The sequence below is a fragment of the Salmo salar genome, chromosome ssa10, assembly GCF_905237065.1.
Source record: "Salmo salar chromosome ssa10, Ssal_v3.1, whole genome shotgun sequence".
NCBI lineage: Eukaryota > Metazoa > Chordata > Actinopteri > Salmoniformes > Salmonidae > Salmo > Salmo salar.
The window spans coordinates 37,084,663-37,111,573 of NC_059451.1; the positions used below are offsets into that span (position 1 = coordinate 37,084,663).

Below are 26,911 nucleotides of genomic sequence, written 5' to 3' on the forward strand. Positions count from 1 at the left end.
GGAAATTGCTCCCAAGGATGAACCAGACTTGTGGAGGTCTACAATTATTTTTCCTGAGGTCTTGGCTGATTTCCCCATGATGTCAAGCAAAGAGGAGTTTGAAGGTAGGCCTTGAAATACATCCACAGGTACACCTCCAATTGACTCAAATGATGTCAATTAGCCTATCAGAAGCTTCTAAAGCCATGACATCATTTTCTGAAATTTTCCAAGCTGTTTAAAGTCACAGTCAACTTAGTGTATGTAAACTTCTGACCCACTGGAATTGTGATACAGTGAATGATGAAGTGAAATAATCTGTCTGTAAACAATTGTTGGAAAATTGACTTGTGTCATGCACGAAGTAGATGTCCTATCCGACTTGCCAAAACGATAATTTGTTAACAAGAAATTTGTGGAGTGGTTGAAAAACAAGTTTTAATGACTCCAACCTAAGTGTATGTAAACTTCCGACTTCAACTGTAACTGGACTGAAATTGATTAAAATCTGGTCTAAGTGTTTATATATTCAAATTGGTTTAGGTCTACAGTTTTCATATTTGGAAACTGTTCAGTTTGGCAAAGGCACTAATTGTTGTTCGAAGGAATGCCTACGTCTTTCCTTTCCTTTCCTTTTCCTCCCACATATCTAATAAATTCTTCTGATTCCTCTGGTACTCAAAGGTTCATAAAGGAGACATGTTCGTAAGCGTTTTAAATCAGATTTCACAGATCAGTGTGTCATCATGGTCTTTCATGTGACTTAAACATTATACTTTTGGCCCGTTTTCTGGTGTGGGAGTTTGATGTTTTACTGTAGGCTATAATGTTGCTTTATAATGCTAGCCTAAACCTTTCGTAATGAGCCAGATATGGACCTTATCCTCTTCTTCAAAGAATGTAGAGTCTATATTTCCCTCAAACTGTGCCCAAAGAAATTATTTCAAGAGAAAATTTAAAGCCAAAATTCAAAGCCAACCCATAAGAAAAACCATCAATCTTCTCTGGAACATAAATCCAAACTGAACTGAGAAATGCTAAACATTCTCCTGTCTAGATGATCAAAGACATACTGGCATTGCAATCACCTCGCAGACAAAGCCAGAACCAAGTGAGCATTGCGAGACTATCTTGCTGGGCTAGCTACATACATTCACAAAAATGGCTTTTGTATCTACAGAGGTGTTTTCGGGGGAATCTGGGATTTTCAGAGAGGATCATGGATATGGAGGAAGCTGTCACGTTAAGTATTCATCCTCAAATCTCAGGGAGAAGAAATTTGTAATTATCATGTAACATATGTAAGTATGATGATAATTGTCAGAGAAAAGGCAACAAAATCTCTAAAATATCACAGTCACAGAGTATGGTTGGACCATGAACTTGTATCCTAAAGACTGAAAGATTTGCTGTAGATTGTGGAATATTGTCACAAAAGACTCAGCTGTGAAACAGTGCTGACCCCTCATGGTCAGTTCAAAATTCAACACCATGTATATGAAGACTAATCCAAAGGAAGATGGCCTGATTGACACACCAGCTACGCCACATACATTTACATATTAGTCATTTAGTAGACGCTCGTATCCAGAGCGTTTTACAGGAGCAATTAGGATGAACTGTCTTGCTCAAGGGCACAACGGATCGGGGATTCGATCCAGTGATCTTTTGGTTACTGCTTCAACACTATTAACCGCTAGCCTACATGCCACTACCTAGAGATAATGGGTTTATGTTAGGTGGCATTCAATGACATCCTGAAGCTCATTGTATCCTAGAAAATATTAAACACTTTCTCTTAAATGGAAATTGCAGATTCCACCATATCATTAAAGATAAGAATCAATTATCGGAGGATGAATCCGAATCAGATTGAGGAAACACGAGCAAATTATGAATTAAAAAACAATCAATAGGAGAATGATAAGAACAATGCACCCTCTCTCTAAATTCACCACATGACCATTTCATGGCTTATTTTCCACACGAAGGCACTTCTGCTGCACCATGCAATTAATCTTGTGACAAATGTTCCGTACACATTATTACTGAAATATTTAACAGGAGAATTCATCTTTACACATATTATCCTCCAGTAAGTGCTAATTGAATGTGGGTAGAGGTCAGCCAAACCCTCAGACCCACTTCATTATCGCCCCGCTTTTCAAGCTCTACTGGGACAAACAAAAAAAGGGAAAGTATAAAATATGTAATTTGACAAGAGACTCACATCTCCGGGAAACACTTTTTTTTATTGTATAAAGAGTTGTAGCCCTAAATTTCTTTCACATAGAGGGAGCTGCAATAGGGTCAAAACAAGGCAGTAACAGCCTGTTCAGGAGTCTCTCTTAGAGTTAGGCCAACTGGACACAGGCGGGACAATGTCCATCTGCCTATAGTCCATTGTTTATAAGACATCTATAGAAAGTCTGACCCTGTGCATCTTCTAGCTGTCTCAGCAGACTCTCCTTTCTTACCAGGGCATTGAGGCTGACACAGCGAGACGTCAGGCCGGCAGAGGACATTGTGTATGTAGGTCACCCAGCGACCTGTGTCGTATCGTGTGACAGCCACAGCGGTCATTGTCCCTGTGCTGTGGTGCCGGCCGCCCAGCGGGAGGTGGGATAGGGATCGGAGTGGACAGACCACGGTGGGGCAGAGCACAGAGGCCCCCAACACGTCAGCATGAACTTTCTCATTTCCTCCCTTAACGACTTTGACATTATCAGGCCAGGCAGTGCAATGTCCAGCCGCATTACTCTCACCAGGCCTACATTATTCATAATGGCTGGAATGGTGAAGGGCTACTGTAAGAGGCAGTGCTAGGGATCACAAGACTGGAGAGACAACATGGTGAAGGGATAGGAGGCAGTGCTAGGGTTCAGATGACTGGAGAGACAACATGGTGAAGGGATAGGAGGCAGTGCTAGGGTTCAGATGACTGGAGAGACAACATGGTGAAGGGATAGGAGGCAGTGCTAGGGTTCAGATGACTGGAGAGACAACATGGTGAAGGGATAGGAGGCAGTGCTAGGGTTCAGATGACTGGAGAGACAACATGGTGAAGGGATAGGAGGCAGTGCTAGGGTTCAGATGACTGGAGAGACAACATGGTGAAGGGATAGGAGGCAGTGCTAGGGTTCAGATGACTGGAGAGACAACATGGTGAAGGGATAGGAGGCAGTGCTAGGGTTCAGATGACTGGAGAGAACATGGTGAAGGGATAGGGGGCAGTACTAGGGTACACAACTGGAGAGACATGGTGAAGCAGTTGAAGTAGGTTTCAAATATATTCCTTTTCTGACTGACACTAAACCCCACAATTGTATTATACATTTCTGAAAGACATAACACAATGCAGACTTGTTTACATTTTTGTTATTGAGCAGACACTTATTCAGAGCGACTTACATGAGCTGTTAGGGCTAAGTGCCTTGCTCAAGGGCACAATGAGATTTTCACCTAGCTGGCTCGGGGATTCGAACCAGTGACCTTTCCGTTACTGGCCCAATGCTCTTAACCAGCAGATATTCTGTGTGTGACAAATTAACATATATGGATAAAGAAATCTTAAAATAATAGCTCTAATATGCCCTTTATTCAATATTAATATAAAATCTTATTTAAATTTTCTGCAACAATGACCAAGTTCTCAAACTGTCTTGTCCCTTGAATATAAATGGAAAGACAGTGTTATCTAGTGTTCACAAATGGAAGCACATCTGACAAATTTCTGCACTTTCACAGTATGATACTTTCTTCTCAAAATGATGCATTTAATCAAAAGATAACATAGCATATATCATATGAATACTTGCATTGCTTTACATGGCTCACTCTGTAGGCTTCCTAAAGGCTTTCTATCAGTATGGGATAGAGAGAGGATCTTATCGGTTGTAAGGATGCATTGAGGAGGCAGCCTTGATGTTAGTCTTGATGTTGCATGGCATTTTCCCTGAAAAATAAAATAAACAAATCAGTTACAGAGCAGTCTTTTTCTCAATACCTGAATGGCCTGGTACATTTAAAGTAATTTTTGGTCCAGGACTAGGAATAATCTGTCTGAGAAACCAACTGCCCTTATTATTCAGGTCTATAGAACCTTGAGTTATGGCCTTAAAGTGAATAAAACACTTAAGTGTAGCAAAGCAAGACTCAGGTCTATATGACATTCAGGATCTTCATACCTGGCTGTCCTTGCTGCTGAGGAGCACCAGGCCCCATGCCTTGCTGCTGGCCTGAACCCCCACCGATGGTGACCTGCTGTAAGGTGGGACCTCCGCTCATCATGGGCCCTTGTCCTGTGTGTCCAGGGGCCACAGGACCAGGGGGCCTGCACTTCGAAAGCCCCTTCCCAAATCCCACCGCTGCCACCAGTGCATTGGTGTCAGCAGGGTTGAAAGATGGTTTGTTCTGCCGTATAGCTAAAACAGAGAGTAGAGTGCATAAGTATAAACTCCATAACATGAATTTTAGGTTAGACCGTCTGTACATCTTGAGTACATAAGCATCAATAAACTCCATAACAGTTCTTACGTTAGCTTATCTGTAAATGTTCTCAGGTAAAAAGGGAATCTTGGTTCAATCAGTGTACCTGCACTGTCTGCATCCCTGTCATCGCGAGGATTGTTCAGTTTCTCCAGTAGATTTGAACAGAGCTTGTTCAGTGTCTGGATTTGTTTCTGTTGGGAGAAAAAACAAGGCATTACTTTGTTACACATTGCTTCCAACTTGAGTTGTTGGATAGATAGACTACATGACAAGCACCATTTTACTTGGAATTGTGTCTTCCCACCACACAACATGAGGTTGTGTTCATTAGGGCATATGGAACAAACTGTTATAGTACCGTAACCTCACTCCACAGCTTGAAATGTATGCACAAACGTTCAAACAGTTACGGGTGCTTGAGAGGCAGATGACCCTGTATGAGCCGTTGTACGGCCAGTGTGCCGAGAAAGGGAGGAAGCTCACCTGCTAAGCAAGCACAGTGACGTCCGTCACGCTGGCTTGAAGTGGCTTCAATATTTTATTATCCTTTTCAGCAATGGGTGGATGTATAATTTCACTCAGTAGTATGAAAATGATACAGGTTTCCTTATGTGAACCAGGGAGCTGCTTTCCTCTCAAACTGCGGTATGATTAGATGAAGACCAAGTCGGTTTACCTGTGCCACCTCAGGTCCTATCCGGGCAGCTTCTGCACTCAGTTGTTTCTCCTGCTCCTCCACCTCTGGATCAGGCTTGGTGCGCAGGTGATCCGGCACAATCTCATGGCTGAACACAGGCACGCGTTGCTCTGTCAGTTTCTGGAGAGTGGGGGCAGTGTGTACGGCGGTAAGCAAAGAGTAGGGTATGTGTGTCTGAAAAACTATCCTCCTCTAGCCTGGTTAAACCAGACTCAATGCATTTCTCACCATTGTTTCACTGCCTGAGTACAGCATTCAGTCTGGTTTAACCATGCTAATCCTCATCCACAGAAAAGATACTCACAGCTAGTTCTTCATCCCTGTCTGGAGACAACAGCAGGGGGATGATGATCTGCTGGCGGAAAGATGGCGTCTTCTCATTCCTCAACAGTTTATTGATGGTGTTCAACTGACCGGACAAGAGGGCAAAGTTGTCCAACACAGAGGGCCTATTGTCCAAGTATAGAGAGACAACAACTTCATGAATTAACTATTAGAGTACATTTATTTTCATACAATTATATTAATTTATCCAAATAGGTAACCAAGTCTCGCAATTGCTTTCAGCAATGCCATCCAAAAGCAACACTGGGACCTAGCTAGCTTACTCCAAACGTATCATATGCAATTTATTTATAAAGCCCTTTTTACATCAGCCGATGTCACAAAGTGCTATACAGAAACCTAGTCTAAATCCCCAAACAGCAAACAATGCAGATGTAGAAGCACGGAGGTTAGGAAAACTCCCTAGAATGGAAGGAACCTAGGAAGAAACCAGGCAAACATACGAACTAAAGTTAGCTAACTAATGTTAGTGTTTAGTTCGTCACTTGCTAGGTAGCAGATTGTAACCAGCTAATGTGAGGCTGTCAGCCATCTGGGAACAAAGCAGCTAATTGTCTGACTAGACGATATTTTTAATAGCTAGAACAGCTAAGTTAGTCACTTACCATGTCAGTCGTTCATACTCGTTTTCCAACTTGTAGATGAAACTGTGAAGAGCGTTTTTTAGATGAGCTACGCGGGAAATAAGCGATTCCACGGATGCGTCCAGCAATTTTTCTTCCCGTTGCTTGACAGAAACAAAAAGACAGATTTGATTAATAACGCTTTAACATTTAGGTCTTAGTAAGTAGCTAGCAGTAACTTGGGGCAACGTTAGCTGAATACAAATAAGCATGTCATGCGGTATGAGGAACTGTACTTCATTTAAGACAATTTACTGGTTCAGAATTTAACATTTTGTAGAAAAGCCACCTTACCTGCATTTTTATTAGGGTAGCAAATCTGCCGGCTAGCGAAATAAATATATACCGGAAGTAAATAATGAGTGCAACAGTGGGCATGCTCCGCTCAGAATCATTTTGCTTTATGTTTTAAGTTCCAAACCTTTCTAATTAGCGAGATAACCGTGTGTTACTTTGAGTCGTTATGCCGTGAAATTCTCAATAAAATATTTTATACCACTTATCTGCACTATTTTTCAGAAAGCTGGCATATTGGAATCAAAAGTAGAACTACAAAACCGTTGAAGGCTTAGCTGTTGTACTCCGGTGGAGAGACGAAGACGGAAGCATCCAGGTCACGTGTGGTTTATAACTAAATAAACAAAATACAACAACGACTAGCCTGCAGTCGTGTATGAAAACGAAGTGGAAAGTCATTATACGTCAGCCGGGGCCTGCAGATACCCACGGACTTTCATAGAATCCGCTAACGTTAGTTATGCCATACAAGGCATGGCAGACAAACAGGACAATGAGGTAATTTACTGAGGTTCATGTTTTTGTAACTCTGAGTTGCCACTAGCTTGTTAAACAAAATAACTTCTCCAATTAATTTCAAACAGTCAGCACAGTAACTTGAGCTAGGGGTGTTGCAAAGCGCTCACGCCTGAACTGACCTAGCAGATTAACTCCACTCCATGGTGAAGGAAGTGGAGTTTAGTCCGCTAGAAGTGAGCATACCAAAGATGTGCCGTGTATTTGCTGTCAAATACAAGGGACAATTACAACAACTAGGTAGCCATATCAAACGTATCTTATGCATTAGCTTGACAGGCCATATAAAGCTATAGACCGGTTGTTTTGCCAGTGTCTTGCGTCACATGAGTCGAATTGGGATCAGATTGCTGCTCATTTAGCTTTGTCACCCACCTTATGGCATATGATACTGTCAGGAAGACTTCACACAGAATATGCAAATTAATTTAATGTAGTTTAATGTGATTAAGCCGTGTTGTGACAAGTCAAGTATCTTGCTAATATGTAGGCTATTAAACCACATTACTGAACAAAGGACACAGAGTCCTTCCCTTGCAGACCAGATAATTGATTATTTTAGTTCATGAGGATGTCAAAGTTAATCAATATGTTGGCAGAAGCAGGGTCCAGGACAACATCCTGACTCTTCTCAAAGGGCTCTGTCATTTTGTTCACGAGACAACACCAAATGTTCTAATTCTTATTCTTTGTCTTGTTCTTTTTCAGGTGGAGGAGGCAGACCAGGTGTACCTGCTGATGAAGGAGGAGTACCGTATCTCACGCAACGTACGTCTGGCCTGGTTTCTGGGCAAGCTCAATCAGGTCATCTGGCCGGTCCCAAAGTCTGAACTGGTGGGTTAACTAGCTCTACTGGAGGAGATGTAGCTAGACTTTTGTGCTGTCGCTCTAATGATAACGACTATAAGTGTTGGCAAAACAGCGTAAACAGATCTGCGACCAGCCCAGAAATCATGTAGTAACCAAAAAGTGTTAAACAAATCAAAATATATTTTATGAGATTCTTCAAAGTAGCCACACTTTGCCTCAATGACAGCTTTGCAAACTCTTGGCATTCTCTCAGCCAGCTTCACCTGGAATGCTTTTCCAACAGTCTTAAATTGTTCCCACATATGCTGAGCACTTGGCTGCTTTTTCTTCACTCTGCGGTCCAACTCATCCCAAACCATCTCAATTGGGTTGAGGTAGGGTGATTGTGGAGGCCAGGTCATCTGATGCAGCACTCCATCACTCTCCTTGGTAAAATAGCCCTTACACAGCCTGGAGGTGTGTTGGGTCATTTTCCTGTTGAAAAAGAAATGATCGTCCCACTAAGCACAAACCAGATGGGATGGCGAATCGCTTCAGAATGCTGTGGTAGCCATGCAGGATATGTGTGACTTGAATAAATCAAATGCGGTAAAACCGCATGTGGTTTTACCGCAACAGAGTAGCGGTGGGAAACAAACAAAAGTGGCCACATCTCTCACAAAAACGGATAAATAATGAAATCACAGATAACTAAAAGTGAGCAGGAGAACTTATAAATTGGCTACAATAATTACGACTTCTCAAGCACCAAATTGAGTAAATGTCTGATTTTCATTGTAAGCCTATTCCAGTACTTGAATTTCTGAGCTCAGGATTCAATTTCAAGAAGCCTACTTCAAGCCCCTTGTATTGTTTAAAATTGCAGGTGTAACCAGGGGTGAAAGTAAGGTGGTACGGTCCATTACAGCGTCCCTGCAAAATAAATAGTGGGGGTACGCCGTACTGGTAAAACATGAGCCTAATCACAAAAATGAAAACAAAATGTCAAATCTATAGGCTATTGCACCACTATTTATCATTACCGCATGCCAGAGGCATGATGAATTTGCGAATGGACTTGAAAACAGGTGGTATAACCTACACGACAAAATGTGGTGGTTCGACGAGAACACTGACATTTTGCCAAGGCAGAGATGAGTGGTCGACAATGAGACGTGCGCGGACAGCAGTGGAGGCATAAATTCTGTGAAAGATGTCGCTTTCTATTCACCACTGTTTGGATGTAGGAAATATGTTGTGAGTGGATGAATGTGCATGGGTAGCCTAGTAAAGGAGGCCTTTGAAGTGATTGTTTGACAATCAGATGAAAACGTCATGACTGGTAGTGTTTATGCCACAATAAAAGGTAATACATTTAAAAAAATGAAATGACAAATCTTTACGACTAGGTCCTATTGAATAGGGATTATTTATGTCATTCCATGATTAGGCCCATAAAAAGTGTTGTACCGGGAAGAAATTCAATCTACTTTCACCCCTGGGTGTAACATAAAAACCAAAATGTATATGTCATGTTATTTCATTACCAGATAATATTGTGAATAAATCCACTAGGCTATGTAACTTGTTGTCATTATATCCAGAATAATTAATAGGAATAGTGTTGGGTGTTGCACAATAGTGTATCCTACACAATTGTGTAGAGTAAACTCTGTCCAATCTGAGGCTAAAAAACATATGAAAACGTGAACTCATTACCTTGATGCTTTCTCTGTTAAATCTTACGAGACCCTGCTGTAAATCAAGCAACCAACCCATGAACATCAATTCGCTAGGGATATTAGATCCAACCTGGATCCAGGCACAACTGTCTTCACCGTCATAAAAAATGAGACACCAAAATATTCTAGACATTCCTCACCAACATTGTTTTACAGCACTTGGGCTGTTGCATCGCTTGAGCTATCACAACAGCTGTTCTTCACTTGACAGTCATTCAGAAAATTCCTTCCTGGATCAGATGATGTGTGAAAATATGGCATAATTAAACAGCTCGACACCAAATGGGCATCCAAAAAGTATAATGCATAATTATGGAAGAGTCAATCAATCAAATGTATTTAAAAGCCCATTTTACATCAGCAGATGCTTATATAGAAACCCAGCCTAAAACCCCAAAGAGCAAGGAAAAACTCCTTAGAAAGGTAGGAACTTAGGGCCTGGTTCCTCTCTAGGTTTCTTCCTGAGGAGTGGCCAGTCCTCTTCTGGCTGTGCCGGGTGGACAAAAGAGTACGTGGCCATTAATGCCAGATTTGTTTTTTAAGATGTTCATTGATGACCAGCAGGGTCAAATAATGATCAAAATGGTTGTAGAGGGTGCAACAGGTCAGCACCTCAGGAGTAAATGTCAGTTGGCTTTTCATAGCCAAGCATTTGGAGGTTTAGACGGCAGATGCGGTGGAGGGAGAGAGTGTCGAAACAGCAGGTCCGGGACAAGTTAGCATGTCCGGTGAACAGGTCAGGGTTCCATAGCCGCAGGCAGAACAGCAGAAACTGGATCAGGGACGGTGACAGCCAGGAGTCGTCAGGCCATGTAGTCCTGAGGCATGGTCCTAGGGCTCTGGTCCTCCACGAGGGGAGAGAGCAAGAGAGAGATGGGAGAATGCGAGGGAGCATACTTGAGATCACACAGATACCAGACAAGACAGGAGAATTTCACCAGATAGGACAGATTGACCCCAGACTCCCGGCACATAGACTATTTCATTTCATTCATGTTATAAATGCAAATCAATTTCTAACATTTTTAACATGTGTTTTTCAGGATTTTTTTGTTGTTATTCTGTCTCTCACTGTTCAAATAAACCTGCCATTTAAAATGATAGACTGATAATTTCTTTGTCAGTGGACAAACGTACAAAATCAGCAGGGGATCAAATACTTTTTTCCCTCACTGTACCTTATTTAGATAAGTATTCAGACCCTTTGCTATGAGACTCAAAACAGCTCAGGTGAATCCTTTTTCCATTGATCACCCTTGATGTTTCTACTACTTGATTGGAGTCCACCTGTGGTAAATTCAATTGATTGGACCTGATTTGGAAAGGCACACACGAATCTATATAAGGTCCCACAGTTGACAGTGCATGTCAGAGCAAAAACTAAGCCGTGAGGTCGAAGGAATTGTCCTTGGAGCTCCGAGAGAGGATTGTTGATGGACAGATCTGGGGAAGGGTACCAAAACATTTTTGCAGGATTTAAGGTCCGCAAGAACACAGTCCTCAATCATTCTTAAGTTTGAAGCCACCAAAACTCTTGAGCTGGCTGGCTGGCTGGCCAAACTGAGCAATCGGGGGAGAAGGGCCTTGGTCAGGGAGGTGACCAAGTACGCGAAGGTCACTCTGACAGAGCTCTAGAGTTCCTCTGTGGAGATGGGAGAACCTTCCAGAAGGACAACAATCTCTGCAGCAAATCCACCAATCAGGCTTTTATGGTAGAGTGGCCAGATGGAAGCCACCCCTCAGTAAAAGGCACATGACAGCTGACTTGGAGTTTGCCAAAAGGTATCTGAAGGACTCTCAGACCATGAGAAAAAAGATTGAACTCTTTGGCCTGAATGCCAAGCGTCATGTCTGGAGGAAACCTGGTACCAACCCTACGGTGAAGAGGAGAGGATCTGCAGAGAAGAATGGGAGAAACTCCCCAAATACAGGTGTGTCAAGCTTGTAGCGTCATACCCAATAACACTCAAGGCTGTAATCACTGCCAAAGGTGCTTCAACAAAGTACTGAATAAAGGGTCTGAATACTTTTGTATTTGTGATATTTCATTTTTTTTTATTTGTAATACTTTTACAATCATTTCGAAAAATCCGGATTTCTTTGTCATTATGGGCTATTGTGTGTAGATTGATGAGGGGAAAAAACTATTTCATGCATTTTAGAATACGGCTGTAACATCAAAGTGGAAAAAGTCAAGGGGTCTGAATACTTTAAGAATGCACTGTATGTATGGCAGGACCAAATTGGAGAGATGGGTAGGAGCAAGTCCATCTAGGATAGCAGTAAACCTTGAAGCAGCCCTAGCCTTAACATGAAGCCAGTGTAGAGAGGCTAGCACTGAAGTAATATGATCAAACTTTTTGGTTCTAGTCAAGATTCTAGCAGCTGTATTTAGCACTAGCTGAAATGTATTTACTGCTTTATCTGGGTAGCAGGAGAGTAGAGCATTGCAGTAGTCTAATCTAGAAGTGACAAAAGCATGGATGAGCTTTTCTGCATAATTTTTTGACAAAAAGTTAGAGATTTTTACGAAGATGATATACAGTATGTTTGTCAAGAAGAGAGATCTAAGCAGACTAACACCGAGGTCCTTCAGATTTATTTGAGATGGCTGTACAACCATTGAGATTAATTATCAGATTGAACAGCACATCTCTTTGTTAAAAAGGCTTTAAATGAACTCGTGAATTTTATTGAATGTTCCCCCCTTATATCCCCCCTATTTTCCCCCTTATATCTTAATGTAATGACATGAAAAAAAATGGCAGATTATTATCAATGATTTATCAACGGCTGGAACAAGTTGTCCAAGCACAGGAAATCCTCACTGTTACCGTAATAAGACCAACATACTGAATTTGTATCACTGTCAATGCTGACAATTTTTTAAGTTGCTTTGGATAAAACGTAGCATCTGTTAAATGACCATATTTCCATAGGGTTATTGATGATTGTTGTGGTTCCACCTCCCGTGTAGCTGAACTCTGAGAATGAGCTGGACCTGCTCAGCATCCTGCCCAAGGGATGGCAGCCAGACTTCTCCCCCTCCACCCTGCCCTACCTGCTGGTACCCTCCACCCGGGTCACCTTCCTATCCCGCAGGTACCGCTTCATCATCGAGCTGGACCTCAGCCCCTCCACTGGCATTGTGGTAAGTAAAGTGGCTTCTTCACAAAGATATCTAGCACTACACAATATACCTGGCTAAACAGTATGACCACCAGATCATTGCCCTAACTGTAAGTATCTCTGGATAAGAGCGTCTGCTAAATGACCAGAATGTAAAATATAAATGTAGCACCAGATCCAAATTATGTGTGCTTTATAAGTATTTAACAATCTATGAAGAAATACTTTTATTGTGTGGATACTTTTTTTGGGGCAATAATTAGGCTAACAACAATGGAAGTTTACAATCCCTTGTGACAATCATGGCTGCATATCACTTTCATAACACTGCTATTTTGCTAGATTGTCAAGAGCAGACCATATCAAGCTACTAATTGTTCTTCCTCCTGATCTGTTGTTTGATGTGTTAACTACATCAGGTTAGTTTTGCCCATAGAAATCAAATTACTAGAAAAGACATCCCCAATGTTCAGTGATGGGTAGACCGGTGTACATATTGAGTGTGCTCATGAGTGTTCCAGTTAAACTGGGGCTTCTTCCCTTATAGTAATTCCATGTGCACTACTATTGTTTTTTAAAGAAAAGCACATTTTTTTTTGTTGTCCATTTTTAAAATAACATCCATTTGGTCAGAAATACAGTGTAGACGTTGTAAATGACTATTGTAGCTGGAAATGGCAGATTTTTAATGGAATATCTACGTAGGCGTACAGAGGCCCATTTTCAGCAACCATCCCTCTTGTGTTCCAATGGCACGTTGTGTTAGCTAATCCAAGTTTATCATTTTAAAAGGCTAATTGAGCATTAGAAAACAATTTTGCAATTCTGTTAGCACAGCTAAAAACTGTTCTTCTGATTAAAGAAGCAATATAACTGGCCATTTTTTTTAGACTAGTTAAGTATCTGGAGCATCTGCATTTGTGGGTTCGATTACAGGCTCAAAATGGGCAGAAACAAAGAACTTTCTTCTGAAACTCGTCAGTCTATTCTTGTTCTGAGAAATGAAGGCTGTTCCATGCGAGAAATTGCCAAGAAACTGAAGATCTCGTACAACACTGTGTACTACTCCCTTCACAGAACAGCGCAAACTGGCTCTAACCAGAAAAGAAAGAGGAGTGGGAGGCCCAGGTGCACAACTGAGCAAGAGGCGACTCCGGGATGCTGGCCTTCTAGGCAGAGTTCCTCTGTCTAGTGTCTGTGTTCTTTTCCCCATCTTAATCTTGTATTTTTATTGACCAGTCTGATATATGGCTTTTTCTTTGCAATTCTGCCTAGAAGGTCAGCATCCCGGAGTTGCATCTTCACTGTTGATGTTGAGACTGGTGTTTTGCGGGTACTACACTGCTCAAAAAAATAAAGGGAACACTTAAACAACACATCCTAGATCTGAATGAAAGAAATAATCTTATTAAATACTTTTTTCTTTACATAGTTGAATGTGCTGACAACAAAATCACACAAAAATAATCAATGGAAATCCAATTTATCAACCCATGGAGGTCTGGATTTGGAGTCGCACTCAAAATTAAAGTGGAAAACCACACTACAGGCTGATCCAACTTTGATGTAATGTCCTTAAAACAAGTCAAAATGAGGCTCAGTAGTGTGTGTGGCCTCCACGTGCCTGTATGACCTCCCTACAAAGTCTGGGCATGCTCCTGATGAGGTGGCGGATGGTCTCCTGAGGGATCTCCTCCCAGACCTGGACTAAAGCATCTGCCAACTCCTGGACAGTCTGTGGTGCAACGTGGCATTGGTGGATGGAGCGAGACATGGTGTCCCAGATGTGCTCAATTGGATTCAGGTTTGGGGAATGGGCGGGCCAGTCCATAGCATCAATGCCTTCCTCTTGCAGGAACTGCTGACACACTCCAGCCACATGAGGTCTAGCATTGTCTTGCATTAGGAGGAACCCAGGGCCAACCGCACCAGCATATGGTCTCACAAGGGGTCTGAGGATCTCATCTCGGTACCTAATGGCAGTCAGGCTACCTCTGGCGAGCACATGGAGGGCTGTGCGGCCCCCCGAAGAAATGCCAGCCCACCCCATGACTGACCCACCGCCAAACCAGTCATGCTGGAGGATGTTGCAGGCAGCAGAACGTTCTCCACGGCGTCTCAAGACTCTGTCACGTCTGTCACATGTGCTCAGTGTGAACCTGCTCAGTGTGAACCAGATGAAAATCTGTGAAGAGCACAGGGCGCCAGTGGCGAATTTGCCAACCTTGGTGTTCTCTGGCAAATGCCAAACGTCCTGCACGGTGTTGGGCTGTAACCACAACCCCCACCTGTGGACATCGGGCCCTCATACCACCCTCATGGAGTCTGTTTCTGACCGTTTGAGCAGACACATGCACATTTGTGGCCTGCTGGAGGTCATTTTGCAGGGCTCTGGCAGTGCTCCTCCTGCTCCTCCTTGCAGAAAGGCGGAGGTAGCAGTCCTGCTGCTGGGTTGTTGCCCTCCTACGGCCTCCTCCACGTCTCCTGATGTACTGGCCTGTCTCCTGGTAGCGCCTCCATGCTCTGGACACTACGCTGACAGACACAGCAAACCTTCTTGCCACAGCTCGCATTGATGTGCCATCCTGCATGAGCTGCACTACCTGAGCCACTTGTGTGGGTTGTAGACTCCGTCTCATGCTACCACTAGAGTGAAAGCACCGCCAGCATTCAAAAGTGACCAAAACATCAGCCAGGAAGCATAGGAACTGAGAAGTGGTCTGTGGTCACCACCTGCTGAACCACTCCTTTATTGGGGGTGACTTGCTTATTGCCTATAATTTCCACCTGTTGTCTATTCCATTTGCACAACAGCATGTGAAATGTATTGTCAATCAGTGTTGCTTCCTAAGTGGACAGTTTGATTTCACAGACGTGTGATTGACTTGGAGTTACATTGTGTTGTTTAAGTGTTCCCTTTATTTTTTTGAGCAGTGTGCACCGGGGCCTCCCACTCCTCTTTCTATTCTGGTTATCTTCCGGCGCCGACAGAGATGGCCGCCTCGCTTCGCGTTCCTAGGAAACTATGCAGTATTTTTTTTTTTTTTGGTGTTATTTCTTACATGGTTACCCCAGGAAATCTTAGGTTTTATTTCATACAGTCGGGAGGAACTATTGGATATAAGAGCAACGTCAATTCCCCAACATTACGACCAGGAATACGACTTTCCCGAAGCAGATCCTCTGTTTGGTCCACCACCCAGGACAATGGATCGGATCCCAGCCGGCGACCCAAAACAACGGCTCCGCAGAAGGGGCAGACGGAGCAGTCTTCTAGTCAGGCTCTGTAGACGGGCACATCACGCACCACTCCCGAGCATACTACTCGCCAATGTCCAGTCTCTTGACAACAAGGTAGACGAAATCCGAGCAAGGGTTGCCTTCCAGAGAGACATCAGCTATTGTAACGTTCTTTGTTTCACGGAAACATGGCTCACTCGAGACACGCTATCGAAGTCGGTACAGCCACCTGCTTTCTTCACACATCGCGCCGACAGAAACAAGCATCTCTCTGGTAAGAAGGGCGGGGGTGTATGCCTTATGATTAACGAGACGTCGCGTGATCATAACAACATACAGGAACTCAAGTCCTTTTGTTCACCTGACCTAGAATTCCTTACAATCAAATGCCAACTGCATTATCTACCAAGAGAATTCTCTTCGATCATAATCACAGTTGTGAATATTCCCCCCCCTCTCAAGCAGACACATCGACCGCCCTGAAGGAACTTCATTTGACTCTATGTAAACTGGAAACCACATATCCTGAGGCTGCATTTATTGTAGCTGGGGATTTTAATAAAACTAATCTCAAAACAAAACTCCCTAAATTTTATCAGCATATTTATTGCGCGACCCGGGCTGGCAAAACCCTGGATCATTGTTATTCTAACTTTCGGAAAAGCTGACCACGACTCCATTTTGTTGCTCCCAGCCTATAGACAGAAACTAAAACGAGAAGCACCCGTGCTCAGGTCTGTTCCATGCTTCAAGATTGCTTCGATCACGTGGACTGGGATATGTTCCTCATAGCGTCGGACAACATTGATGAATAACGCTGATTCGGTGAGTGAGTTTATTAGCAAGTGCATCGGTGATGTTGTACCCACAGCGTATATTAAAACATTCCCCAACCAGAAACCGTGGATTGATGGCAGCATTCGCGCAAAACTGAAAGCGCAAACCACCGCTTTTAATCAGGGCAAGGTGACCGGAAACATGACCGAATACAAACAGTGTAGCTATTCCCTCCGTAAGGCAATCAAACAAGCTAAGCGTCAGTATAGAGACAAAGTAGAGTCGCAATTCAACAGCTCAGACACAAGAGGTATGTGGCAGGGTCTACAGTCAATCATGGACTACAAAAGAAAAACCAGCCCCGTCGCGGACCACGATGTCTTGCTCCCAGACAAACTAAGCAACTTCTTTGCTCGCTTTGAGGACAATACAGTGCCACTGACACGGCCCGCTACCAAAACCTGCGTGCTCTCCTTCACTGCAGCCAACGTGATTAAAACATTTAAACGCGTTAATTCTCGCAAGGCTGCAGGCCCAGACGGCATCCCAGCCGCGTCCTCAGAGCATGCTCAGACCAGCTGGCTGGTGTGTTTACGGACATATTCAATCAATCCTTATCCCAGTCTGCTGTTCCCACATGCTTCAAGAGGGCCAACCATTGTTCCTGTTCCCAAGAAAGCTAAGGTAACTGAGCTAAATGACTACCGCCCCGTAGCACTCACTTCTGTCATCATGAAGTGCTTTGAGAGACTAGTCTAAGACCATATCACCTCCACCCTACCTGACACCCTAAACCCACTCCATTTTGCTTACCGCCCCAATAGGTCCACAGACGACACAATCACGCTGCACACTGCCCTAACCCATCTGGACAAGAGGAATACCTATGTAAGAATGCTGTTCATCGTCTACAGCTCAGCATTTAACACCATAGTACCCTCAACTCATCATTAAGCTCGAGACCCTGGGTCTCGACCCCCACCCTGTGCAACTGGGTCCTGGACTTCCTGACGGGCCGCCGCCAGATGGTGAGGGTTGGTAACAACATCTCCAGCCCGCTGATCCTCAACACTGGGGCCCCACAAGGGTGCGTTCTCAGCCCTCTCCTGTACTGCCTGTTCACCCATGACTGTGTGGCCATGCACGCCTCCAACTCAATCATCAAGTTTGCAGACGACACTACAGTGGCAGGCTTCATTACCAACAACGACGAGACGGCCTACAGGGAGGAGGTGAGGGCCTCGGAGTGTGGTGTCAGGAAAATAACCTCACACTCAATGTCACCAAAACAAAGGAGATGATCGTGGACTTTAGGAAACAGCAGAGGGAGCAGCCCCCTATCCACATCGACGGGACAGTAGTGGAGAAGGTGGAAAGTTTTTAAGTTCCTCGGCGTACACATCACGGACAAACTGAAATGGTCCACCCACACAGACAGCGTGGTGAAGAAGGCGCTGCATCGCCTCTTCAACCTCAGGAGGCTGAAGAAATTCAGCTTGTCACCAAAAACACTCACAAACTTTTAGATGCACAATCGAGAGCATCCTGTCGGGCTGTATCACCGCCTGGTACGGCAACTGTTCCGCCCACAACCGCAAGGCTCTCCAGAGGGTAGTGAGGTCTGCACAACGCATCACCGGGGGCAAACTACCTGCCCTCCAGGACACCTACACCACCCGAGTCACAGGAAGGCCAAAAAGATCATCAAGGACAACAACCACCCGAGCCACTGCCTGTTCACCCCGCTATCATCCAGAAGGCGAGGTCAGTGCAGGTGCATCAAAGCTGGGACCAAAAAACAGCTTCTATCTCAAGGACATCAGACTGTTAAACAGCCATCACTAACATTGAGGGGCCGCTGCCAACATACTGACTCAACTCTAGCCACTTTAATAATGGAAAATGTATGTCATAATTGTATCACTAGCCACTTTAAACAATGCCACTTTATATAATGTTTACATACCCTACATTACTCATCTCATATGTATATACTGTACTCTATACCATCTACTGCATCTTGCCTATGCCGTTCGGCCATCACTCATTCATATATTTTTATGTACATATTCTTATTCATTCCTTTACACGTGTGTGTGTGTGTGTGTGTGTATAAGGTAGCTGTTGTGAAATTGTTAGATTACTTGTTAGATATTACTGCATGGTCGGAACTAAAGCACAAGCATATACGAGATCTTTAGTTTCTTGGCTATTTATTGCATGCAATAACTTTATTTCTCAGAACAAGATTAGACTGACGAGTAAGCGTGTAATCGAACCCACAAATGCTGATGCTCCAGATACTCAACTAGTCTAAAGAAGGCCAGTTTTATTGCTTCTTTAATCAGAACAACAGTTTTCAGCTGTGCTAACAGAATTGCAAAAGGGTTTTCTAATGATCAATTAGCCTTTTAAAATGATAAACTTGGATTAGCTAACACAATGTGCCATTGGAACACAGGAGTGCTGTTGGCTGATAATGGCCCTCTGTATTCTTCCTATGTAGGTATTCCATTAAAAATCAGCCGTTTCCAGCTGCTACAATAGTAATTTACAACATTAACAATGTTTACCCTATATTTCTGATCAATTTTATTTTATTTTAATGGACAAAAAATTAGCTTTTCTTTCAAAAACAAGGACATTTAAGTGACCGCTAACTTTTGAACAGTAGTGTAAATGTTTTCCCTTTGTTCACAGGATGACAGCACAGGGGAGATTATATTTGACGAGGTGTTCCATGCCTTGTCACGATGCTTAGCTGGACTGGTCCGACCCTTCAAAGTTCCAGGCACAGATCTGTTATTTCAGCCGGAAATCTACATCACTATCCTGGCTTATTCCTCCATCATTGGGCTCAATACACACCAGGTGATCATAATAATAGTGTTCATATCAATATTAATGTGTTTATTGTTTAGTTAATCTTCTTTGTCAAGCTTCTTATCGTATGTAGTGGATCTTTCTTAGACCATTCTTGTTGATTGAATGATGGAAAGACTTTGGCCGCCTTCTTCATGTGCAGTAGACAATGCCACCACATTGATGGTTGGACACTCACCGAGCAGTTGAAACAATAACAAAGCGTTCTCCATGTTTCTGTAAAAATACTGAGGGGTGTGGCTGGAGAAATGCAACCACTCTCAAATGCATAGATGGCGCTATGGGTGCAAGGACCGACCATCCGTGTTTTAAGGCTATATAGTGTTTGTTTACATGATCCTTTCTGGGTTTTGATGGGGTATGACAGTTGAACTATGCTCATGAGGCATGTATAAGTTATATTCTTCAAGAATCAATGGGTGCATATCTTTAATTTATAAGTCCAAAAATGTATGTAGCAACTGCAGATTGTCCCTTTAAGGGAAAGGAAACTGTACTGTACATTTTAGTTATATGTGCCTCTAATCTCATGAGACTGTTGTGTCTGCTCTGCTGTGTAGGTGCTGGTGCAGGGTTGTCAGCTGGATCGTACAGACCTGGACAGTTTCCTACACCAGATCTATCAGCAGCTTCGGTCAGTGGAGAACAGCATAGCAGAGGTCCTACAACATCATCACGGTCATCTTCAACAGCAGCATGACCTTTTGCAGCAGCACGACCACCTTCAGCAGCCTGACCAGGCAAGGGAATGCATGCTTATTACAGTACTGTGACCACCACTTGAACTAGTGACAACTTTTAGGTCCTCTATCAATCTTTTTTCACTTGACCAGAACCAAACAGTGCCTTCAGAAAGTATTCACACCCCTTGACTTATTCCACATTTTGTTGTTACAGCCTGAATTTAACATCGATTAAATTGAGATGTTTTGTCACTGGCCTACACACAATACTCCATAATGTAAAAGTGGAATTATGTTTTCAGAAATGTATACTAATTAATAAAAAATGAAAAGCTGAAATGTCTTCAGTTAATAAGTATTGTTATGGCAAAATCAGAACCTAAATCGGGAGTAAAAATGTGCTTAAAAAATCACATAAGTTGCATGGACTCTGTGTGCAATAATAGTGTTCAACAGGATTTTTTTAATGACTACCTCATCTCTGTACCCCACACATACAAGTATCTATAAGATCCCTCAGTCGAGCAGTGAATTTCAATCACAAAGACCAGGGAGGCTTTCTAATGCCTTGCAAAGAAGAGCACCTATTGGTAGATGGGTCAAAAAAAAGCAGACATTAACCATGGTCAAGTTATTAATTACACTTTGGATGATGTATCAATAAACCCAGTCACTACCAAGATACAGGCGTCCTTCCTAACTCATTTGCCGGAGAGGAAGGAAACCGCTCAGGGATTTCACAATGAGGCCAATGGTGACTTTAAAACGGTCACAGAATTGAATGGCTGTGACAGGAGAAAACTGAGGATGGATCAACAACATTGTAATTACTCCACAATACTAACCTGATTGACAGAGTGAAAAGAAGGAAGCCTGTACAGAATACAAATATTCCAAAACATGCATCATGTTTGCAACAATGCAGTAAAGTAATATTGCAAAAAATGTGGCAAAGCAATTCACTTTTTGTCCTGAAATACAAAGTGTTATTATTGGGGCAAATCCAATACAACACATTACTGAGTACCACTCTCCATATTTTCAAGCATAGTGGTGGCTGCATCATGTTATGGGTCTTGAAAAATAGGGGTAGAGAATTGAAAGACCATGAATGTAATAAGAAACCTTAGGTGCTGGCTTAAGACTGATAGTAACCACTACAGAATGTCAGGTCAGAACAAGGATTAGGCAGATGTCCAGTTTAAGGGGAGTTTAATGGAAGAAGATGTCCACATACATCACACACACATCTGACCACTCATGGTTCAGATAACTGAGAATCATGTCCAGTGAGAACTGACATTTAACTATGTGGTCGTTTTAGATGCACGCACAATTAAACATCAGACATACAGGGATTAAGTCCGCAGGAGAAAAAGTTCAGCAGGAGGGAAACTGGGGAGGTGCTCATCAGGATGGGGAAAGCATGTTTTCTGACCACACAGCGTGCTGGGGTCATAGACTAACTGAAACTGAAGTCCCGGGAATCAAGGCCACTGATAGGCTGAACGAAATGCGGTGTTAAGTATTTGGCGTGACCTTGACCAATAAGACACTAACAAAAGTGGGGGTCTTCTAAATGGGAGACTAAGCTGCCCGACTAGAACTAACCAGAAGGGATGGCTAGAATCAGCTGGCTGCTTTAACAGGTATGCTAAAGCAAAGGGAAAATCCTAGAGGAAAACCTGGTTCAATTTGCTTTCCATCAGACACTGGGAGATGAATTCACCTTTCAGCAGGACAATAATCTAAAACACAAGGCCAAATCTACACTGGAGTTGCTTACCAAGATGCCGACTTTCAGTTTTGACTTACATCTATGGCAAAACCTTGAAATGGTTGTCTAGCAATGATCAACAACTAATTTGACAGCGGTTGAAGAATAAAAAAAAAAAAAGAATAATGAGCAAATATTGCACAATCCAGGTTAGAGACTTACCCAGAAAGACTCACAGCTGTAATCACTGCCAAAGGTGCTTCTACAAAGTATTGACTCGGGTGTGAATACCTGTGTTAATGAGATATTTCTGAATTTAATTTTCAATAAATTTGCAAACATTCCTAAAAATATGTTTTGACTTTGTCGTTATGGGGTATTAAGCAGTGCTTCATTTGAGCCGGATCCTGCTAGAACCACATCCGGGGCCCCTCTGAGTTGACTTTGTTCATTCAGACACCTTCTTTCTCGGATCCGGTACCTCTCGCGGCATTATTTATAAATTATTTCACTGTTTGCAAATACATATATTTAATTTTTTACGTTTTACCCATTTTTCTCCCCAATTTCATGATATCCAATTGGTAGTTAGTCTTGTCTCATCGCTGCAACTCCCATATGGACTTCGTGAGAGGTGAAGGTCAAAACACGACCCTGCCAAGCCGCACTGCTTCTTGACACTGCTCGCCTAACCCGGAAGCCAGCCGCACCAATGTGTCAGAGAAAACACTGTACAACTGGCGCCCGAAGTCAGCGTGCATGTGCCTGGCCCGCCACAAGGAGTCGCTAGAGTCCGATGGGACAAGGGTATCCCGGCCAGCTAAACCTTACCCGGACAACTCTGGCCCAATTGTGCGTCGCTTCATGGGTCTCTCGGTCGCTGCCAGCTGCAACACAGCCTGGGATCAAACCCGGGTCTGTAGTGACGCCTCAAGCACTGCGATGCAGTGCCTTAGATTGCTGCGCCACTCGTGAGGCCCTGTTTGCTTTTCTTAAAATTTTTATAGTGCGAACAGTGAAACAATGAATAAATAATGCCGCAAGAGGTACTGTTAAATTAAGTTGGCTCCTCGTTATTTCTCCTGCCCCACCATCATGTAAAAGTGTGGTGATCCTTCTGTGTAATCATCCTATCCTGCCACACTGATTAAACTAGCAAAAGAGTGGGTGGAATGTACAGTTACATCCTCTGCCTCAGTTGTAAAAAAGAAAAAAAACGAAGAGCCATCAGAAAAAAGGTTTTTGAACATGCACGAATCAAGGCGCATTTTGAGTGTTATCTTCCCAACCTCCTTAGGAGGCTAAACATCACAGCCACAGGCCCGCTCATAGCTTTGAGCAAGAAATTGACTGTCAGGAGTTAAGTGGACTTGATACGGGGATAGTCATTGTGGGAGGTTAATGTGAATATGTGCATCATATTATCACATAGGCAGGAGGCCTACATATTCTCATGTGTGTTCTGCTGTAGCCTATATTGATTTATTTGATTTGAAGTTATCTTCCGATATTGTGATATTTGTTCTACTGCTACATGATGTCTGGTAAGCCCCACAGCTGACTATGTGTGTATATGGCGGGTGTTCTGCAGTGATGTCTAAAAACGTTGCTGTACATTGATGTCTAGAAAATTAGGCTATAAGAAATTCAGACTTGTTTAAGCCCTGCAGCTATACTCAAGTATGTGGGGGAAAATGCTTTGAATTAATCAGCACCTTGGAGAGTGCTGTCCGTTTCACCACCATAGATAGTAGGCTACTTGGCTGTTTACTCTGTCTGCTGTGCTGCTATGTTGTTTGACACTTTTTTTTTCTTTTTTTTTCTCAATGTGTTCTGGTATCTCAGAGCCACCTGGATAACCTTCCATTTTCAGGTTGATCTCAGTTGATCATTCATTTGCTCTCTCATAGTTTGATGGGCCAATCCCGTGCCCTGGGTTCGGCAGTGACATGATCATGGAGGAGGTGCCTGTGAGGAAACATGGCGTTTCCATGGTGACTGCAGACGTAGGGCTGGTCAGCATGGTGCGACAGGGCATCCTAGCTCTACAGCTGTTGCCCCCCAACTCCATTGCAGGTTGGTTTAGACCGTCCATACTTACTGCATTTCTCTGTTCAATCGAACAATCAAGGTTGGTTTTCCACACTGTGCCTATTTGTCTTTGAAAGCCTAGCTTTTTACCACTGCTCCCTAGGGAAGAATGCCATTTGTTTCAGTCAGTTTTACCTGCCTTAACCTGAGCTGATCCTGTTTTGTTGTAACCCATTAAACCTAACTCTCAATCAAACTTCTCCAGGTGTAATCATAATTACAGATGGGGTGACCAGTGTGCCTGACGTGGCTGTGTGTGAGACCCTTCTGAACCAGCTCAGGAGTGGAACCATCACCTGCTCCTTCATTCAGGTACTGAAACATACCACAACATAGCCCAGTGGGTCAAACTGCTGTGTATATTCAGTGTACATTACAACATACGGACACACCATTAGAGCTGCTGTCTACTGTGGGTTATTGTGGATTATTGTATCTTCTCAACTGAGGCAGACAACGAGCCTGGAATCCAAACTGAGTCCATGCTCTGTTTTTTATTTATTTATTTTATTTCACCTTTATTTAACCAGGTAGGCAAGTTGAGAACAAGTTCTCATTTACAATTGCGACCTGGCCAAGATAAAGCAAAGCAGTTCGACAACATACAAAAACACAGAGTTACACATGGAGTAAAACAACATACAATCAATGATACAGTAGACAGAAATAAGACTATATACAATGTGAGCAAATGATGTGAGATAAGGGAGGTAAAGGCAAAAAAAGGCCATGGTGGCAAAGTAAATAAAGTATAGCAAGTAAAACACTGGAATGGTAGAATTATAATTTGAAGAAAGTTCAAAGTTAAAATATAAATAATATGGTGCAAAGGACCAAAATAATAAATAAAATAAATAAATACAGTAGGGGAAGAGGTAGTAGTTTGGGCTAAATTATAGATGGGCTATGTACAGGTGCAGTGATCTGGGAGCTGCTCTGATAGCTGGTGCTTAAAGCTAGTGAGGGAGACCTAGCAGGGTCTTGTAGATGACCTGGAGCCAGTTTAACAAAGTGAAACTCAGCATGGATTCAGTTTGGATCTTAGGCCAGCAGGCAACTGCCGTTCAGAAAAGTCCATCTACTAAATACTGTCTCTCTCATTCAGTAACAGTATTTTTGTAATCAAAATTGGTTCTGAATAAATCTTTACTTATTGTGGATAATCTATAGTTGGTTTCATATTTTGTTTCCGTTCTCTGTGTCTGTCTGTTGTCAGGTGGGTGGGGCCTACTCATACGACTGTAGTTTTGGGTACATCCCTAACGTTGAGCTGATGAAGTTCATCTCCTTGGCGACCTTTGGCTTCTACCTGTCTAGCTGTCCTGAGCCTGACCTGGCCAGTCAGGACATGAACACCTACCACAAGGCCTTCCTCACATACTCTTTCCTCAAGACCAGTGAGTCCATGAAACCTGAGTACTACTGTGGTAAGAAAGAGCATGGTATTTTTTTGTTGTTTTATTTTTAATTCTAGGATTGTTGTTTGCCATTACAGTTTGGCTCAATTTGAGTAGATCGCTTTCATATTCAGATTTTTTTCATATCCCACCATTAGCTTTTAAATTGCACAGCACATCATGATAATACAGACATGTCATTACCCTTGTCACATTGTTACGCCGGCATTATGTCGGAAGTTAAACATTAGTAATTTGAATACTTTAGTTGGTGACATCCACTTAGTGGTCACTGATTATCAACTACAGATTGCGCTATGACTACGCTAATCCACTGGTGCAAACAGGGCCGCCGCCAGGGATTTTGGACCCCATGAAAGATAGCATTTTGGGCCAACCACCACAGGCCACACCATCCCTGCGCAATTGCTGTAACCATACACCTCCAGAACCCAATTTACCCATTCAAAGCTTTAAATAACTCTACCTTTGCAGGCTTGCAACTCTCTTGTAGTCCAATATTTACTGTACGATATTTACTGACAGTGAGCTGTGAAAATATAACACTGTGCAGACATGCATGCAACATTCTGCAGTGGAATTCACTATTTGATGCAAGACTGATACCCTCTATAAGAAATGTGCTAAAGGCCATATTTTACAGTCTAAATGTAATTTTAATGTTACAATTCTTGAATGTAAAATTCTCTTAACTTTAATGAATAACTTAAAGTAAATATAACATAAATATACATTAACCTCTTCAATTCAAATAAATGAACATTATAATCTATAGAAAGATAAAATAAACAAAATAATAAAATCAGCAGCAGATTTTTGAACTAAGTATACATACCAACTAGAAAATAAGCAGCTGTAAAAATAGAAAACAAAATGGAAATGAAAAGGCCTGATGGTGGCGCTAGAGGAAAGGTCAAGTGGTCACCAAATCAATAGGTTTCCACTTGGGGTCTTGATTGTGCAAAACAAATTTTATGGCAATCCAGCCATTACTTTGAGATATATCTTGTTCTTAGTCTGTTCTCAGTCTTGTTCTCAGCCTCTGGGCATCATGTGTGTAGTGATCCAATATCCATAGCCAAGCCATTTAACAGTTATCACTGGTCCTTGCTCACCAAGAGCCCAGCGCTGAGCCTTCTTGCTAGCAAATTCACTGATCAAGTCTTTGAAGTCCAGCTTTCTAGCTAACTGACTTTCAATGGACAGCATGGCAAGACTGCGAATCCTGTCCTGGGACATAGTGGACCTCAAATTGTTTATCATCAGTTTTAGCTTACTGAAAGCTCTCTCTCGCCACTAGCAAGTCACAGGCAGCGTGCAACATATATGTAAAGCAATGCACACTTCTCCAAAAATGCTTTGCAGCTGAATCTTACAAATTGCATTCAGGAGACCAAGAGGGGACAAGTTAGGGGGGAAAGTGGCAGCATATACAGTGTTCAGGTGTCTTACTTCATGTTGAAACTCAGGTTTAAGATCTCTGGAATACTTCAT

At 42.8% G+C, this 26,911-nt stretch overlaps 2 protein-coding genes across 9 annotated transcripts in view; one reads left to right on the forward strand and one right to left on the reverse strand.

Moving 5' to 3' along the window:
• Positions 1–2,212: 2,212 nt before the first annotated feature.
• On the reverse strand, positions 2,213–6,721 carry LOC106560335 (mediator of RNA polymerase II transcription subunit 8). The gene is made up of 7 exons (XM_014123153.2): positions 6,430–6,721; positions 6,118–6,239; positions 5,472–5,616; positions 5,147–5,287; positions 4,574–4,661; positions 4,167–4,403; positions 2,213–3,934 (listed from the first exon to the last, which is right to left on the reverse strand). Exons 1-7 carry the CDS (start codon positions 6,511–6,513, stop codon positions 3,867–3,869), a joined length of 885 nt encoding a protein of 294 aa, XP_013978628.1. The 5' UTR covers positions 6,514–6,721; the 3' UTR covers positions 2,213–3,866.
• A 3-nt stretch (positions 6,722–6,724) lies between these two features.
• The window catches only part of LOC106560333 (KICSTOR complex protein SZT2), a 186,744-nt gene continuing 166,557 nt past the window's right edge, over positions 6,725–26,911 (forward strand). For 7 of the 8 annotated variants that reach the window (XM_014123144.2, XM_014123146.2, XM_014123150.2 and 4 more), the window contains exons 1-8: positions 6,726–6,930; positions 7,657–7,782; positions 12,457–12,630; positions 19,326–19,496; positions 20,069–20,248; positions 23,819–23,984; positions 24,205–24,311; positions 25,216–25,426. In XM_014123144.2, the coding sequence (XP_013978619.2) occupies positions 6,907–6,930; positions 7,657–7,782; positions 12,457–12,630; positions 19,326–19,496; positions 20,069–20,248; positions 23,819–23,984; positions 24,205–24,311; positions 25,216–25,426 (1,159 nt within the window). In that variant the 5' untranslated portion in view covers positions 6,726–6,906. Of the gene's footprint in view, positions 6,931–7,656; positions 7,783–12,456; positions 12,631–19,325; positions 19,497–20,068; positions 20,249–23,818; positions 23,985–24,204; positions 24,312–25,215; positions 25,427–26,911 lie in introns of all 8 variants that reach the window. The other variant, XM_014123152.2, reaches the window with a different exon arrangement.

Excerpts from the sequence above, each read along its gene's own strand:
- LOC106560335 (XM_014123153.2), bottom strand. The coding sequence starts at position 6,513 with ATGCCCACTGTTGCACTCATTATTTACTTCCGGTATATATTTATTTCG. Across the intron at positions 6,240-6,429 it reads CTACCCTAATAAAAATGCAG|CAACGGGAAGAAAAATTGCT; the intron begins GTAAGGTGGCTT and ends GTTTCTGTCAAG. Across the intron at positions 5,617-6,117 it reads GAGTATGAACGACTGACATG|GCCCTCTGTGTTGGACAACT; the intron begins GTAAGTGACTAA and ends CTTGGACAATAG.